Source organism: Conger conger, chromosome 1 (genome assembly GCF_963514075.1).
Source record: "Conger conger chromosome 1, fConCon1.1, whole genome shotgun sequence".
Classification (NCBI taxonomy): Eukaryota; Metazoa; Chordata; class Actinopteri; order Anguilliformes; family Congridae; genus Conger; species Conger conger.
In genome coordinates, this window is record NC_083760.1 from 51,517,348 (window position 1) to 51,535,928 (window position 18,581).

General features: G+C 39.1%; 2 protein-coding genes and 1 long non-coding RNA gene across 7 annotated transcripts in view; 2 read left to right on the forward strand and 1 right to left on the reverse strand.

Annotated features, from left to right (window-relative positions):
• The window catches only part of oxr1a (oxidation resistance 1a), a 188,591-nt gene extending 185,320 nt beyond the window's left edge, over nt 1-3,271 (forward strand). For all 4 annotated transcript variants that reach the window (XM_061234916.1, XM_061234934.1, XM_061234924.1 and 1 more), the window contains one exon: nt 1,420-3,271. In XM_061234916.1, the coding sequence (XP_061090900.1) occupies nt 1,420-1,555 (136 nt within the window). In that variant the 3' untranslated portion in view covers nt 1,556-3,271. The remainder of the gene's footprint in view (nt 1-1,419) is intronic.
• A 3,283-nt stretch (nt 3,272-6,554) lies between these two features.
• sqlea (squalene epoxidase a) lies at nt 6,555-17,593 on the reverse strand. Its single transcript, XM_061230095.1, has 11 exons — nt 16,961-17,593; nt 16,204-16,453; nt 15,625-15,802; nt 13,720-13,816; nt 13,407-13,520; nt 13,069-13,240; nt 12,509-12,604; nt 11,992-12,134; nt 11,290-11,386; nt 9,377-9,464; nt 6,555-9,201 (listed from the first exon to the last, which is right to left on the reverse strand). The coding sequence occupies exons 1-11, from the start codon at nt 17,228-17,230 to the stop codon at nt 9,009-9,011; spliced, it is 1,698 nt and encodes a 565-aa protein (XP_061086079.1). The 5' UTR covers nt 17,231-17,593; the 3' UTR covers nt 6,555-9,008.
• LOC133119813 (uncharacterized) lies at nt 9,109-16,726 on the forward strand. 2 transcript variants are annotated; one of them, XR_009706942.1, is made up of 4 exons: nt 9,109-9,486; nt 13,454-13,566; nt 15,606-15,776; nt 16,300-16,726. It is a non-coding gene; the product is annotated as an uncharacterized LOC133119813 (long non-coding RNA). The 2 variants fall into 2 exon arrangements; XR_009706891.1 differs by lacking the exon at nt 9,109-9,486 and adding an exon at nt 11,766-11,920.
• Nucleotides 17,594-18,581: the final 988 nt, after the last annotated feature.

The following is an 18,581-nucleotide window of genomic DNA, read 5'->3' on the forward strand; positions in this document are numbered from 1 at the left end:
GAGTCCACAGACTTCGTTCTGGAGACATTCATTGGCTGCTTGTTGAAACAAAACCTCAAATGCCTACATATGCTGCAGCCCATCAAGACTGGAGTTTGATACCTCTGCTCTAGATTTAAGCAAAGGGCGAAGCTTTAATGCTTCTGCTAAAATTAGAATGGAGACCCAGTGGATGCCAGTGCACCTATGGATTCTGTCCAAGCAAATCATGTTGGTACATGACCATAAAGTTGACGGTAACTCACAAATGTATCCTGAAAGAAATAATAATAATAATAGAAGTAATTTTTTGCTTTGTTAGCTTTGTTGTTTTTGTTTTGTTTTTTGTTTTTTCTAGTTGGAGTTGTGCACAGTTATTTTGACAGCACCTTTCTTTCCAAATGAATAGTGGCAGATTTACACTTACTCTTGGTGGTGAGATTCTCCAGTCAACAACATTCTTTGCTGCTGCATTGCGTAATTTGTTCTGTTATGGTAGATGCTACTTTCAGCCAAAAATGATCCTAAGTGAGCGTTTGTTGCCATTCAATAGCACATTTTTGGATTTGGGCCAAGGAACACAGAATGTCATTGTCTGCAGAAAATCTTGAAATGAAATGATGTCAAGCTCTCTAGATGGACCAATCTTGTAGGCTTGACATTTACCAGTGGTTTGCATCTTGCTGTGATCCCTTTGAGGTTATGGCCATGTAGCCGCTTTTATTTTACTTGACACCTCTATGCTTAAATTCTGGAGTGTTCTTGATCTCTTTGAATTGTGAAGAAGACCTCTTTTTCAACTGTCAACTGTCAAAGGATTCTTCGGTCATCCACTACAAGGGTCTTCTGTGATCCACCAGGTTGTTTGCTGTTGGTGAGCTAGCTCACCAGTGCATTCCTGCTTCTTAACAATGTACCAAACTGTTGATTTTGACATATCCAATGTTTTGGCTAAGTCTGACAGATTTATTCTTATTTTACAGCCTTGTTGTGATTGCTTGTTTTACTGGAATTGACACTTTGGTGAGGGCAGATGCCTCACGAAGAATCAACTTTTTGTTAGCTTTCTTGTCCATGAACTAATGACACAGTGACAGCTGACCAAGAAACAGCCAAGCAGCCAACTGTCCAGTTACTTTTGGTTCCCTAAAATGGGTGGTATATGTATTAAAAGGGCTGCAGTTACTACATGGCTCATCTGATATGGATGTAAATTGGCTGCATTCATTTGCAGGAGTCCCAGCAACATACACATACAGATTTCATTTCAAATCCAATGTGCTAGAGTACAAAAGACAAAAACAAAACCTGTCGCTGTCGAAATACTTATGGACTGAACTCTACTTGTAAGTCGTTCTGTCTACGTGTGCCTGCTAGATGCCAAAATTCGATTCCATTTGCCCTTTCTCCCTAACGAACATGGCTTTATTTCTCTCCCAGGGGCGAGTTTGGACTGTGGCTGGACGGAGACCTCTATCACGGCAGGAGTCACTCATGCAAAACCTTCGGGAACCCGATGCTGTCCCGAAAGGAGGACTTCTATGTGCAGGACATAGAGATCTGGTCATTCGAATAAGACTTTTGGGCGGGGTGGGGGGGGGTAGGTGGGGATTATCGAAACGTAGGACATCCCCAAAAAGGCAGCATCCCAAACCTGACTCTGCATCGCCTCGACTCCCACGAACGCTGGCGAGAAAACGCACGACCAAGCTTACTGTCTGTTACTACTATTATTACTTGCGATAATACAGAGCTTATTCTCTGTCAAGTTATTGTTGGTGTGTTTTCTCAAGAGATTTGGGAGGGCAGGAAGTGGGAGGGGGCGGTGTGTGAATAGGGGTTACTAGGGTGACGTCAGGAGCGAGAGAGAGGCAGGCCGTCGAAATGCTCATGGAATTACGGGGTCGAAGGCCGTTAACACCTCAGGTGCCGATGATGGTAGCACAGGTATGGGACCAGCAGAGGAAACTGCGGTAACTTATGCAGATACACAACTTTACCCCTCTTCCGGATGTTTCCTCGTACCGTCCTTCGGTAGGGTCAAGCTAACTCGGGGCGGGCCTTGAACTACATCCGAGAGGAAGTCTCAGCTGTGTACGCCTAAGCATGTCTGCAGGTTGGGACCCTGGAAATAAAGCCAACAGTTTCCACCTGGCTCTTGCTCTGGGAAGCAAAGTATAGAGTACTTTGTATTATAGTTCTCCTGTCACTCACCCGTCACTGCATACTCTACCATCTCCAAGCACATAGCTATGACCCATAGTCGTACTGTTCTGTTAAGTGGGTGTACGTGTGAGTTCAGCTAACACCTCCTCCTGCCAGGAGCTGTGTGTACTGTTCGTAGACAGTAATGTGTTGCAATAGATTTGTGGAATATGCAAATTACTGTCATGTGACCTCAAGTAATACGGGGGGCGGGGGTGGGGGGGGGCACTTTGTCTACCTGTTGTTCTTTCAGAGAGAACTTGTAAAGCTTTTACGTCTTGACAAATAATTGCTTTTCTGGATATAATTTGAAAAGCCTGAGACGTGGTTTATTGTTTTACATAAATATATGGCAGATATATATTTATATATATATGGTTATATATAAATATATATATATAATTATATATATATATTGCTGTTATACGTGTGACAGTGATCTTTCTTTGTGCTGACATTTCAGCTGCTACAAATATAATGTATATTACCCTGTAAATTAATGTTAAAATAGTAGATTTGTTCCTATATATAAATATACATAAATACATATATATAAATATAAATATATATATATAAAGTGTGGATTGGTGGGTTGCTTATAGCACTTTAATCTAGTTTAAAAGCATAAGGCCAGGTTCTTTAGTACATTTAGCAGTAGCTGTACAGTCAGTTTTCTTTGTTTAGATCATCAAGATGTTAATTGTTTATAGGAAGCTTGCTGCTGCAGTATTTAAAAAAATAAAAAGTTGACGGGCAGTCCCGAACACCCAGCGTTACAGACGAAGAGAGCGCAAATCTCTCCTCTCCATGTTACCTGTCCAGTGGTGTCACGTTGTTAGCGCGTAGACGATGTTTACAGACAGCTAGAGGAGGACACGGAGATGTAAATAACAGTACAACAGTACATTTTCTCAGTAGCTTCTTTCTTTTTTTTTGCCCCCCCCCCCTCTCTGGTCTTCCACAGCAGTGTTGGTGTCCCTGTGGAGTTTCAAAGAACTACATAAGTCCTCCGATTAATTTAATCAGATTACAGTGTAACAGTGATGTATAAATAACAATACAAATGAATAAATTGTGTAACCTGGGACTTGTGGCTGTATTGTTTTGACTTTTACTTCACACACACACACACACACACACTCACACGGTTTGGTTTTGCAGCCTGTCTGCCACTGTTTTTGTTTACTACAGCACGTTGAACATTAACTGAAACATTAAAAACATGTTTTGCTGTTGCAAGATAAATTTTAACTTAAATAAAGCCTGTCAGCATTTCCAAGATATTTACACATACAAAAACAAACTGCCAATAGACCACGTCACATTATAAAGATTAGTCAACATTGACATTAACATTTTATTAGTGGTAAGATTTATTAATCTGAGCTGTTTATTATTTTCTCATAAAATGTCAAATTGGTATTCAAAATCTTATCTCAAACACTTACGGTACAGCTGTAGGGTTTCCCATTCAAATGAGCAAATGTTCTCAAGCAAGGATATGAAAGTACTCATTCCTCAGATTCCCATCTAGTACAATGGCCTGGTGCATAGGTGCTGACCTCCTGGCTACTTTGATATTACTAGTCTACAGATTCAAAATCAGTCTTGAAATTGAGCAACACCACAGTGTGAAAAATAGTGAGAAAAAAAAAAAAAGGGTTCGTTATCCAGTTAACAATTACATTGATGGTGCTCAAGGCATATCAGGTGTTGAGCAGGTGTCCATCTGCACTTTGTTCATGGAGCTTTACAAGCAAGGGGGAGTTTGCCGGGCTGTGCAAGGCCTCTTCAGCAACAGGAGAAAGAATTTTCGAAAGAGGCATTAGGCATTTTGCCGTGACTAAATCTGCCTCTCTCAACTCACAGGACAGACTTAAAATGGAGTTGCAAACATGCCTGGGTGAATGCTAGGGGATGCCAGCTCTTCTACAGTCCTTTATGTACACTGTGGTCCGCATAGTTTCAACCTTACCACTCCAGCAGCTTGTGTTGCCTCTTCTGTCATCAGAAGCTCAATAGCTGTAGTCTTTGAGTTGATCGTCTTATTCAATCAAGCGAATTCAAGGTCACTTTCAAGGACATTGCAAAATGAGAGCAATGTTTTTTTTACCTTTGAAACCTCTCTGTATTGCATTACATTACATGTCATTTGGCTGACGCTTTTATCCAAAGCGGCTTCCAGTTGATTTAGACTAAGCAGGAGACCATACTCCCCGGGAGCAATGCAGGGTTAAGGGCCTTGCTCAAGGGCTTAACGGCTGTGCGGATCTTATTGTGGCTACACCGGGGATCGAACCACCGACCCAGTCGTGTACCTTAACCACTAAGCTGCAGGCCGCCCTAGTCCTACCAGATCAGTTCTCAGTTCACAGGAGTCTTTGCTCAATTGCATCATGAAAACAACGCAATCAATGAAGGCCAGTGGACATCATGAGAATTTTTATAAAAAGGTACACAGTCCTTGGCTGTGTAAAGGGACTTGACTTGAGACTTACTTGTTACTTGCAAAACTATGGCCTTGTTCAAATCCAATTTTTCTTCATATCCAATTAGAGTCTGAACAGCAAAAAGGAATTTTTTTAATCAGATTTGATCCACATAACAATGGTAAGTGGGATCAAGTCTATATCCATGACACAGCATAAAAGAGACAGACATTATTATAATATGTATACAGTCACAACAATATGAAAACTGTATCCTTATTTTTGGATAGAATTAAATGAATTGGCATTTACTTCAAACATCCAAGTTATTTATTTAATTACTGGTAAATCGGTGAACATGAGTTTTCTTTCATCCATATTCTTGAGTTGACTTCAGATGCATGAGAAAGGGAAGTTTGTACTGCATGTGTTGGCAATGATTGTCTCTGTCCTTCAAAAGGGTTTAATACATTGAAAGGAAATGACAACACAGAAGAAATGCACACATTTTATCTAGTGTGTGACAACCATGCAATTCATTTATGAAAATTGATTTGATGTGAAGAACAAATACTTAGAGACCCACCCACGGGTTTGAAACAGTATTACAGGAAGTAGTGTGGTATTATTCTGCTGCATATAAAACATAGAAGCATAAAACGTATGACTGAAAAACCTTCAAAAAACAGTTTTCTGACTAATTTCTCATTGCCAAAGTCGGATTTCTTTTTTGTATCTAGAATTGTCTATCTATAATCTGTTTGTGTGCATCTTGCTTTCTTCGTTTATGACAAGGAGAAATTGCCCATTAGAATGTTGTTTAACTTCTGAAAGTTTGGGGTTGACAAAACAATATGCTAAAACATGAATGTTTTGTTTTGGTTTTCGGCTGTGGACATGCAACATCAAATGATAGATCTATATATGGGCAAATAAAATAGGTTCGAAGAATGACCGCTATTGACAGCAAAAGGAATGAGACTGGTAGCATAATTAGTCATCCTCAAAATACAATACGCGTACAAGTGCTGCCACCTAGGGGAGATAATCTAAATGGCAGGTTGTTTTTTCCCCACTAGTTTTTATTAACATTTTATGAACTAACACTTGCATACTTGATACTTTTAAAACCAAATGAAGTGCCCGAGGGCGTGACATTGAAAGTATTGGACTGCAGCAACAGGGATGGTTCTTGAATTAATTGAATTAATTTTAACACATCAGTTGGGCTTTTTCAAGTGTGATGAACACACTTCACACATCCATTTTTATTTCAGCATTGTTGTGAGAAGGCACAATTATTAAAAAATATTATCAAAAACATTTCGGCAGTCCAAATCATCCTTGCCTTACTTGCTCATTTCTAATGTAGACCTTTTCCCTAAAACCAGTTCTTAACCTAACCCTGTCTACTTCTAACCCTTAATTTAAAAATAATAATAATAATAATAATTGCACTTACGATGACTTGTCTTTTTGTTTAGAATAGTTCTTGGATTTGAAGAACCTATGCTTTTCTAAGTCGCTTCGGATTAAGCGTCTGCAAAATGACAAAAATGTAAAAATAATGAACCCCCTACGCATAACCCCAACCAAACTGCCTACATCTTATCAAATAAACAAAAAAAGGAGATGGAGATCTTGTTGAAATCATTTTTTTTAATACTAATTTCACTGAAAAAACAAACATACAAACAGCCAAAATACATAAGGCTGTCATGATAGACACCAATAGTGAAAATATTTTGGTCAGTGAGATCAAGGGCTAACCCCTACCCATTCCCTTTCCCTTGCTTCTGAACATAATGCTAACCTTAAACTAGCCCTAATTATAACCCTTATTATATGCGTTATCTCCAACATTACATTGGAATTTTCTATTAAAATTAATTTAAAAAACAGCCTAAATGTCATCAAATCAACAAAAGAAATACAATGAAATCTGTTTTAAATAATTTATTTAGGAAAAAGTATTTAACAACAAAAAAAATACCAAATAGGGCTATCATGATAGACTCCCTTACCCTTGCCCTAACCCTTTCCCTTGCTCCAGAATAACAAGTCCCATAAGTCTAAACACTAATGCCTACCATCTTCTTAACCATAACTGTAATCTGAACCCTATAACCCTAATTACATGCCTGCGATTCATCTCAAATATGGCATTTCTCTATTGGAATTGATTAGAAACAGCCTACAGTAAATAGAATACCAAAATACATAAGGCTATTGTGATAGGCCCCCATAGTGAAAACATTTTGGTCATCCAAATCATGGACTAATACTCGCCCTAACCTTTTCCCAAGCTCCTGAGCACCGCCCTAATCTTCCCTCGACCCTAACACTTACCGTCTCCTAACCCTAAACCTAGCCAAACCCAAAATTAGCCTGAATTCTTGCCCAACTTGGACAGTGGTTCTCAAACCACTCCTTGAGTACCCTCAGGCAGTTCCAGGTATCAGCCTCAAGCACACCTGATACCAATCAAGCCCTAAGACTAGTTGAATCAGGTGTGCTTGAGCTGGAACACGAGATACGTGGATCCCCCTGTGGGTACCCGAGGAGACACTTGCAAGCCACTGCCCTAGTAGGGGAGATCGAGGTCTGTTGTGACACGGGGTCCATTGTTACAAATGAAACAAGCTAGCCTTAAGTAAATCACATTGCACACCCCCATACACGTTCTCTTTCACCTCGGATTTTAATGGAGCAGTTTTGTGTCAATTTCATGCTCTGAAAACATTGCATAACTTTCGACCATGTGTCACAACAGACCCCAATCTCACCTAGTTCCTTAAATTGACAATACGTGCACAGCCTATCCTCTTTCTAACATCCTTAGGTAGTGCCTTGAAGAGATTTGACCCCTTAATCCTGCATTACTACACTTTCGTCTGCAATTATTTAAAACGTACTATACCCAGAAAAGCACTTTTCCTAATATAACCATTTATTGAATTACGGCATATATACAAACGACAATTCCAAAAGCAGAGAACAGTCTCGCAGTGTTCCTATGTTCTCAAAGTCACAAAATGTGTAAATGAAGCTCAGAAAGGCCTCGTTCTCATTTTTCAGAGAGTAAGGAAAGGCCGCAAACACAGTCTTGCTGATCGGACACTTCAGGTTCAGCGTGTTTCTGCGAGCGTCGAGTCCATAATGTTCCAAGCAGAAAGGAAACTTCCTCCTCTGAGCACCAGGGCATCCAGTTTTGTTCACACGGTGGCTCTACATCGCCGAACAAGGGATCCAGGCACTTTTTTTTCCTCGTGTTCATGTTCCACTGGCACATTTCGAGACGTCGCAGTCCACAGATGCCTACTCTGTGTCCTCATTTCAGCAAGATTGTCCAAGTTCCACTGTTAACAGCATTGTGGATTTGACTGACTGTGCATCGCCAAACCAATCAAAATTTACAAGGAAAATAATTCTCAAGCAATACATTTTAGCCACAGTAGCTGGATACTATTCAAAGTCGCAAGCTCTGACTTCTTATCCATCTTAATCAGAATCTTCATTTTCTTTCCATAGTTTGTGTTTTTACTGTGTATAACCTTATTTGATTACATTATGTGCCCCCATGTCTGGCTTTCACTACCCAAACTAAAGTAACAATTGAAAATCTGATCATTGTAAAGAATCATATTGACTATGTATGCCAGTTAATGTGCTTGCCAGTTGAGGCAATAATGTAATTTGAAAACAATTTGCTGAAATATGGATCCTCTAGATTTAACCAGGATATTGACATACACTCTCTGGAATCCATACTAATTATATAATTTGTGAACCCTGTCAATGAACACAATTAAGGTACAGCAGTGTGTAAATAAAATCAATTAGTATTAATTCACTTATTTTCAACTGGCTACTTCAATCAATAGACAACCTCCATTTATGGCGATAATACTAAGGAATTAAGTGCAATTGTTTTAAATAAGACATAAAGGACCAATATGTGAAAACCATATTGGCTAGAAAGCACTTTTCTCATTTTTAGTGAAAACCTGTCTTTGCTTAAAAAAACATTTATACAAGAATTACAAATTTAGCAGCGTAGTGGTTTGTCGAAAAATATTCTCGTAAGTGAAGTGTACTGTGTTAATTCACAACAACGTCCAGCCAACAAACACACAACATATTAAATAAAAACATCACAAGGTCAATTAATCTTTCGAATCGGATAGAAAAGGCCAAACATGAATTATTTAAGAAACTAAAAGGTAAGTTTACTTTGTCAATTTTACAAGCAAATTTTCCTCTTCCAGCAAAGGTTTATGATTGCATTGAATTCAGTAATAGTCACCAAAAAGGCAGCTAATGCAAATTGTGAAAGAAATGTACAAGTAAGACACTATGGAGGACTCATTGTTCCCAGGCATTTCTGATCACCCGTCAGTAGACCAGGTACTTAAACTCAGAGTAGATGAGGGGGAACATAACTGTACAAGCACGGTAGAGAATGGCCCCACTTTTAAAAACCGCCCGTGGCATTGTGAGCCAAGACTCCGACTTGAAGCTGAAGTAGATCGCATACAGAGCCACCGCAAAAAAGTGGCCGATTAGCGTCATCGGCTTTGGCGTTAGCCTGTTGAAAGAAACAAACAACACTGAAAAATGGGCTACAAAAGGGAGCTAATAATATGCAGGCTAGCTATGCCCGTGTGTACTATACCGTATGTCCGGTTTACTTCTGAAAAGTGCTCCGAATAGCTAAATTGTGCTTAACGTCATCGGGTGTACACAAACAGAAATAGCCTTACACAGACAGCAGTCCGATGGGGCCGGAAATGCACTCTCCTCCAAGCTTGAAGTAATGGAAGCAGGCCTTTCTGAGCTCATGGAGGGAATCTGGAAGATGAAACGGCGAAAGGTAGTTCATGCAATTTTTAAATCGCCACTCTCCTGTGAGGAGACGGTGATAGTTCATGACTAATACACTACATTTGAGTATATGTATCCACACTTTATCTGTGGATATGGAGAGTATTGTATGCATTTATGTGCATCCTTGCATGCTTTATTTACCTTTTACCCTGTTTATTTCCTTTTCTTTATACAATATTGCCAAATAGTTCTACGCCTTGCTAACCTGTACATAGCTTGTTGCATGATAGTTAAATGTATGATTACACATGAAGTAAATGATACAGCCCAGCTGAAAATAACAGCTCAAACCATGTTGTTAAACCGCTGGTAGTTGGTTGACCAGTTCAGACCTGTTCCATACTCAACGTGGATTGACCAGCTAAAGCTATATTTTGAAACAGCAGGTAGCTGGTAATTTCAAGATGGTCATTTTACACCAGGGAGGTGTAAAAGTATTACAAGGGCAAACGCATTCAAAGGAGGGTTGAGGAAAAAATGAGAACATGAGGCGGTCTGGCACAACATGAATATTTGTGCTGAAAGGACAGTGTGAAAAAGCCATAATTATAAGCGCTGGACAGTGGCTTTGACTGGAATGTGCTTTGACTCATGCAGGTCTGCAAAATCTGCAACACGCACTTTATTCAATATCCATAGCAAAGCACATACAGTGGTGTCCAAAAGCCTGAGACCTCCTGGAAATAAACAAAAGTTTTAGGATTTTGAAAAAAAATCTATGAAAGTTACTTTAAAGCTTTGCAAGAACTATTTGAAGACCAAAAAAGAGTGCTGGACAATCCACAATCACCTGACCTCAACCCCATTGAACATTTATGGGGGCACACGAAGACTGTGCATTCATCATGAATCATCAGGTTTTGCACAAATTTGTGGAGTCCATGCCAACTTGACTGCACGTTGTTATTAAAGCAAAAGGTGGACACACCAAATACTAAAATTCTGAAATTAATGTCATTTTTCAACTTTTCACTCAAATTGTTATGCTGATAATATAATTAGTAATGAAAAAGTTTCTATTAAATGAGAAAATAATGCAAAATAGAAGCATTTTCACTAGTGGTCTCAGACTTTGGACCCTACTGTAGCTTGCTGTGTGAAGATGCCCTTATGGTGCTCTCTGGTGTGCTGAGAAACAATGCTTAAGTATCACATTAAGCAGAGAGGTACAGACTAACTTCAGCCAACATTTCAGCTGGAACAACTGACCAAAAGACAACATTACAGGAAGCTGTTCTCAACTGGTTGGTGACACCCATCTGTCTAAATTTGGGGATGATGTCGTCAGTCATGCTAAATTAGTTTTGTGTTTTGAGGATCTCGCTGGACAGGCTGAATCATAGTTGGATTCGCATTGCTATGAGCATGTGCTAAATTCCCAGGCTTGGTGTTAAAGACAGTTTTCACAGTGATCTAAAATGCAGGGACATTCTTCAGTCCCTTACGGTTGACATGTGTAAACAATCTACTCAAACATCATATAGCCTTTGGTATAGTACCTCCTAACGAAAAATTTTGTTTGCTGTTGACTGAGCAAATATATACAAATATACTATGGGAAATATATATTATTTGTTGTGGTTGAAAAAATATCTATTTGTACTGGGCACAATTTTGTCTCTGTCAAAACTGAGAAATATTGATTGAATCCAGGCCTAACAGCCAAATTGTAAGAGGTTACTGAAGATCTCAAAAAGGCATGTGTTGGGATGGTTTCTGCAAGCATATTAACAAAGCATCTCCCAGATGGTATCCCATAATTCCCCTCTTCCTAGAACATTGCACTTACTGTCAGTTGCAGCAAACAGCTCATATAAGGCCTGTGCCAGCACATTCACCACGAATGAGTGTGATGATTTCCGCTCCCAGTGGAACTTCTTCTTTGCCTTGTTGACAGGGAAAATGGAAGTGAACAATTTGCAGTTACAAGTAACACAATTTAAGCAAGAGATGTGTCGTGTTTAAAATGTGCTGTACATAGCTAGAGTGTACTCCAAGTGTCTGAATTTCTTTGTGCTGCTTGTAAAAAAAAAAAAGAAGTTTATTGATAATATGTATATCAATGAGAAGTGCATATTGTGTTGACCAATGAGAGAGCTTATAGCTAATTAGTGTTTATTGATGGCAAGTGGTACTTCTTGAGAAGAAAGCAGTGCTTAATCATGACAAATTAGGGCTTTTATGATAAAGCAGCGTTTCTTCATAATCAGTGTTTAGTGATGATAAATAAGCAATTATTGGGGCTAAATCTGTGCTTGACATGAATAAATGCAATAAAACTGAACTATGGCTTAGTGCGCAGCCTCTCTCTTCTTCCTCCAAAATTTTTCCAGAACCAAGAGGCCCAGATTGACTTGCAGTTGTTTGCGGTCATATGCGTCATGCAACCCTGCTATGTGCCCAAAGTGTGTCTTAACAAGGTTTGATTTTCAAGTGCTTTTTTAAGTGTTTACATATTGTGGGAATATGATTATTAATCATTTTGATGTACCTGCAGCATGGCCATGTCATCATAAAGATCCGGAATGTTCTTCAGCAGGCCCCTCCATATCCTGACATCATTGAGCACCACACTCATTCCTCCCCCCGTCACTGGGTGCCTCATGTTGTATGCGTCTCCCAGCAGAAGGACTCCTGTCCAAGAGAATGTACACGCTCACTCATCTGCCCTTATGGCCTTATGGGAAATGTAGTCTCCTCCTGGGGTCAGCACCCATTGAAACATTAACATGCTTTGGACACATGTTTATTGCTGAAATACTAAAATATAAATACTAAGGGTTTTTTTGGTTAGGGAAGGTGCTTGTTAATTCTTAAACCTCAAATATCATAGTTCGACCACAGGTCAAATATTAAAGCCAAAAGAAAACAATCCTGTATAATCAGGTCAATTAATTTTAGGGGTCAGTGCAGATTATGTATAGATTAAAGATTTAATTAAAATATGATACAGAGGATTGCCTCTGAAATGAACTAGGTCTCTTTACATGGTGGTCTCTGCTCCCTACCTGGTTTATTCACTGGAGATGGAGGAAGAAAACTGGCTGGCATGGACCTCAAGCGATCGTTTTGCAGGGCCACCATGAAAGGCTCTTGAAGGTGCTCTGAAGAAGGACAACAGATCAGTTGGACAGACACAAAAATGGACTCTAACCTACTGGGGGGATAACAGCTATATATGGGTTATCTATGGTATTTCCAAAAGGGCTTAAACTCCATAACCCATAAAACTGCAAGCCACAGCTTCCTGAAATGAAGCACAATGATCTCACCGCATAGATGAGACAGATCTCTTTTCACTCGGACCAAATACATTTTTTTTCTTATTTCAGGAAGTAACTCTCACACAAACACATACCAGGCTCTGATGCATATGCAAGTGCAAGAGAAATGGCAATATAAATATTCAGTATTTCACTCTTAGGTTAAGGGCAACTGTGCACTGTAAGCGGCTGCATTTGGGCTTCCAGAAAGTTCTCTTTTGAACTGGCAATCCGACAGTTTGCCAGTTGGGAATACCAAACGTTTTGAGTCTCACATACTCTTTCTTTCCTCTTCAGTATCTTACCTGGAAGCTGTGGGTATATTCTGTCCACCATGTACTCTGTGAGGTTTCTGGGCATCTCCCCTCTGATGTCAACTAGGACTCTGGTCTCGTAGGAGGAGATTTGGTAGATGAGGATTGGACTCGGGTTGGCTAGCACCAGCTCGGCATGATTTGGCTTAAACTGAGGAGAATCCTGGAAAAAAATATATTTTTAGAAAATTTCCAATCAACCATTACTTAGTTGTATGTATAGATAGATACCGCTAACTTGGATGAATAGCACTATCTTTTATGTGAATGCACATTTAAGGCTGTAATCCTTACAGAAGACTATTAGCTTTGACAAGAGAACTATTTACCGTCATTATGCACCCTACAAAGTGAGAGGTTGTTTTCACTTTTCCAGACACCAAGTTCTTCCGAAACTTTGAAAAGCAGCCATCTGCGACAACGGTCAGAGGAGCCCGAATTTCCTGAGAGAGATCAATCACAACATTGGCAGGAAAGGGAGACAGCCTGGTAAGATTCCTAATTCCAGTAAGAGCTTATAAAGCTCTAAATGAAGTGCACTTCATTAATTGATTTAAAAACACAATCACATACACTGACAAAAACTTTATTTTTTATTTTTTTTGCCACAGTGAGTGACAAACAGAAAACACGGGTGCTCACCTTAGTGTCTCCGCTTTCTTTGTCCCTGTACTGAATACCAGTGACGCAGCCATTCTCCTCCTCTAGGCAGGTCACAGTACCTTCAATAAATGTCACACTGAAAAAAAAAACCAAAAAACATACACGTTAAGCAAATAACATCGTACCGGCTGGTCTTATATTCACAACATTTTGCTGACCCTTGGGTCTTCAGAGTATTTAAATCCAGGTGATAAACCAAGGGGCTAGCTTTCAAGCTATTAGTTTTGCCAATTGTTATGAGGTCCTAGTGATACCTATATTTTCGCTCAAAAAGGTCCTTTTTTTCCCCTCTCTAGCACACATCCAAAGATAAAGATGTTTTTATTTCCCAAAAAATGCTCTGATGTTGTGCCCTCGCTTGGCAACTGCTCATTCATGGTAGCTTGCGAGCTAACTAGCTAATTAGTATGGCAGAACAACGTTAGAGTATACTTATGTTGAATACTTACAATTATTCTTGAAATTAAACTGTTAATAAAAAAATTGGATTGTGTCTATTATAGCTATATTATGTTTGGTAACCATTTCATAAAAGCAATAACTCATTCCAGTACATGATATATATAAATTTCTATATACAACTGCCTGTTGTGAGTTATTGCTTAAATATATCAGGAGGGATGATCAATATACATCTTAGCTCAGGTTTTCTGGAATGCTGCTGATGAGGAAGTGAATTCCAGAAACACCTAGTTTTTTCTGCAGTACACACACTGTACTACAGTAGGTATATGGCCATTAGCCATCTCTTAAATATGATATTACACATGTTAAGTTAACAGTTTTCATGTTAAATTAATCCCTGAAAAGGCAATATTGCATGACCTTAAAATTTTAAGGTTATATCTGCAATCTGAGTAGTTTTGAGATATTGAGCCTCAAAGCTTTCACATCACACTAATACAGCAAAACTGAAAGAGGAAGAGAAAGTATGACAATGTTACCTCAGTGCTGGCCTCTCTACACTGGCTACCTGTCGAAAAGCGCATTGATTGTAAAGTAATTCTCCTATTTTAAAGCCTTGAATGGATCATATTATCCCGTATGAGCCTCATCGCACACTGCGCTCACAGGCACCCTTGTGGTTCCAGGAACAAAGAAAGTGGTAAATGGTAAAGCATTTTCGTATAGACGCCCACTGCTTTGGAACAAACTTCCAATTGAGGTTTGGATCAAGGAGACTGTAACTAGCTTCAAGTCCTTCAACTTAAATCTAAAATCTTTTTGACAGTTAGAAAAGAGACATTTTCTATTTTCTATTGCTCTTCAGGCTAGATTTGTGTTTTAAAAAGATTTAAATCATCTTTTTTATATACTCATATGTGCACATGGGTATCTTTTTACCTATCTGTAGCCTACATGTGAACGTCTGTGAAGCACATTGTGCTTTGTCAGAAAAGGTGCTAGGCTATACAAATCTATTTGACTTGACTATCAAATTGCCCTATAAACAAATGTATAACACTAACTCATTTTTGTCAAAAATGTCAGTTAGAACCTTCTTGATTTCGATAAATATCCAACCAAGTAATTTCTGTGGGATTTACATTACTTTACATTTACATTCTTTAATCTGCACCCCCATGGGCATCTTTTTTTTTATATACTCATATGTGCACATGGGTATCTTTTTACCTATCTGTAGCCTACATTTCAACGTCTGTGAAGCACATTGTGCTGACTTTGTCAGAAAAGGTGCTAGGCTATACAAATCTATTTGACTTGACTTGACTATCAACTTGCCCTATAAACAAATGTATACTCATATACTTAGTTAGAACCTTCTCGATTTCGATAAATGTCCAACCAAGTAATTTCCATGGGATTTACATTACACCACACTTCTGTTTAATCTGCACCCCCAGGGGCCTTGGTGACTCTTACTTGGACTCTGCCAGGGCGGCCTGACGCAGCCCCATGATGAAGCGGCCGTGGTGGAAGGCGCGGCCGCACTGGACGGCCTCCTCCTCCCGTGGGTAGGGGATCTCCACCTCCGTGCTGCTCTCCAGGTCATGGATTATGTAGCCCTTCACAATGTGAGCGTCCAGCCCCTCCACCGAATCTACGAGAAGACAATGCAGACCCAACTCACCGAGGGGGTCACCTTCTTTGTTTCTGGATTTAGATTTGCATTCATAAGACTTGGCTAGTGACTTAATTCTCAAATGAAGGATATTTGCTGAAATATGCTCTCTGATTTTCTGACTTGTAAATCGAAGAAGTCTTGTATTATAATACTATTTTTATGTATTTGTCATGAAAATCAGAGGAAAATGATTACAAAATGCACTGTTGAATAACAATGTATGGGACACTTCACTGAAAGACCACTGCACACTTGAATCTGCACACTGGAAAAGGATGTTGTCTTTTCATTATACCTCCAATCCTGAATTACTCAGAATCAACTCTGCAACTGTCAATAATTTGTAGTAATAGTGGATTCTGTGCTGGGAAACTCACTTTCAAGGCCAAGCTCCTTGAGCGCACGGTATCCCCCAGGCTGTAGCAGCTCTCCCACGATCCTGTCTGGCTCCTTAAGGTCTCTTTCGATTACAGTGACCCTCCGGCCATCACGTGCCAGCACCGTGGCAATGGCGGAACCGAGTACGCCGGCTCCTACAATGATGACGTCAGGTTCTGAAGCGACAACGGTGGCCTTGCTCGTACATGAAGAATTCTGCAGGTCCAACCTTTTCCTTTGACTTGATTCCTTAAATCGGAAGAACAAAAGTTGTTTGACGAAAGCGTTAAGATAGAATCTGAGCCTGGTGTTGTAGGACTATGCTAATTATGTAGGTTGTAAACATGACAATGTTATCTACTCCTAATTAAAGTCTACATAATGTTTCATATTTAAAAATCTGTATCTTAAAGTGAAATCTTGGAAATGACTCTAGAATTTCAGCCTTTCGTGAATAAAGCTGTAGTATATGCTAAATCATCAATCAATATAATAACAACATGTATAAATGGATAAATAGAAGACGATGTATTTTTGTTGCCATTTTGTACAGGTGATATTATTATTTGGGATTATTGTATTCGCTATCGATATCAATTCCATTATGGTTTAGGCTACATGACTATGTCCAAATACATAGACAAGTAAATGCATTTCGTTTCTAAAAATATATATAATGCTGAATGAACATTTTTTAAAAACAATGTAAATACAAATGCACTTAATTTTCTGACAAATAAAGACAAATGTGGATACCTTTTTGGATGAGCTGTTTCTAATGCTGGTATAGTCCGTTGATGAATTGAAGAAGCGCTTTGCAAGCGGCAGAGAAGCCAACAGTTCCAGTGGTACACGTAATATTGTCGGTACTTTGTGCGTCTGTCCATAGCGATACCTCGCATAAGATAGAAGCAAGCCAGCAGCGATGAAAACTAACAGGACTATTTCTTTGTGGGCATAAGTCAAAACGGCATCGCATTTTTTATAAACGTACGTGAAACTTGCGATTCCCAGAAAGGTCCACATGACTGTACGAAAAGATTATTCCAGTGACAGAAAATAAATAAAAGAAGGCCTAAGTAAAATAAAATAGGTTAACGAGGCTACCTATACAAATATAAACAGATTCAAACACATTGCGTTGTAAATGAAAATTTAGAAAAAGTGCGCAAAAAATTCTGTAGTAATGTTACAAACAGCTATGATTTAGTTATGTTAAGGCTATGTGGCGTTTTGGCACGATGTTCTGTAGCTTTACAACAAAACTATGTTTTTAAAAGATTAATTATTCTATTTTGATCAAATAAATGAAAAACGAAGGCAGCGTTAATCCATTTCGTGAACATAATCCAGTTTCTCGACAGTTTCCAATGAGCGGCATGCCTGCTGTGGCGCTACTTTGAGAAGATGCTGAATATTTTATGATAATGAGGAAAAGAAACAACCTTGCCTGTTCAGGCTCTCAGTCCCGCCCTCGCTGCATGTGAATCAACCAATCAAAGGCTGATCGTCGGTGAGCAGAGCTCACGCTATCTGGCCATTGGCCAATCCTGAACTGCTGAAATGAGAAGTGACTATCAAAACGGTAGTATGATGTGATGTCACTGGAAAGGTAGATCAGCTGGCACTGGGGTTGTCCATTGAAAAAAAAACATTACGCTTGTCTAAGGACAGTATATGTATCACATCGGAGATTCCTGCCAGATGTCATTTAAGGAAATACCGAACTACACTGAAGTCTGAATTCGTGTATTTTGAGGAGAAACAGCAAACTAAGTGTTTTTTCATATAATGTTCTAGAGGTCTGGTCCAATAGGAATGCATTGCACGCAGTTCGATTCCACCACATTAAAATGTAATGGATCATTAAAACAGTATCGGATTGCAGAAGATTAGGTTTTGAACTTTATCGCGTACGTAATCCATATTTAACGGATAAAGGGGCTTATATCAGTGAAGTATTTGATCTGTAGGTGAGACAGTGCTTTTGGACTTTGGCAAATGACACCATTATTGTGGATAACATCGCGACGGATTTTAATACAGTAACATAACACCTTAAGTTTATGTTACACTGAGCGTGATGCTAATGCTTTAATACAAGCATTCAATAACACAAGACTATTATACCTTATTCATATGCAGAATTAATTTTATTGTAGCCTACGCACACTAGACTATAAACAGACGAATGGAAACTGAACGTATGGATCCTATACTGAGGGATATTATAGACCATTAACCTAAATCCGTGGTGCTAACACCCGAATCGGGTTGAACCTCTTTAAAAACAATAAGCAAATAAATAATTGAATGTGATTGCGAGCGAGACAGTGCAGTTCGGTAGAAAACGGAACATTTTAAATCAGCGTTTAAA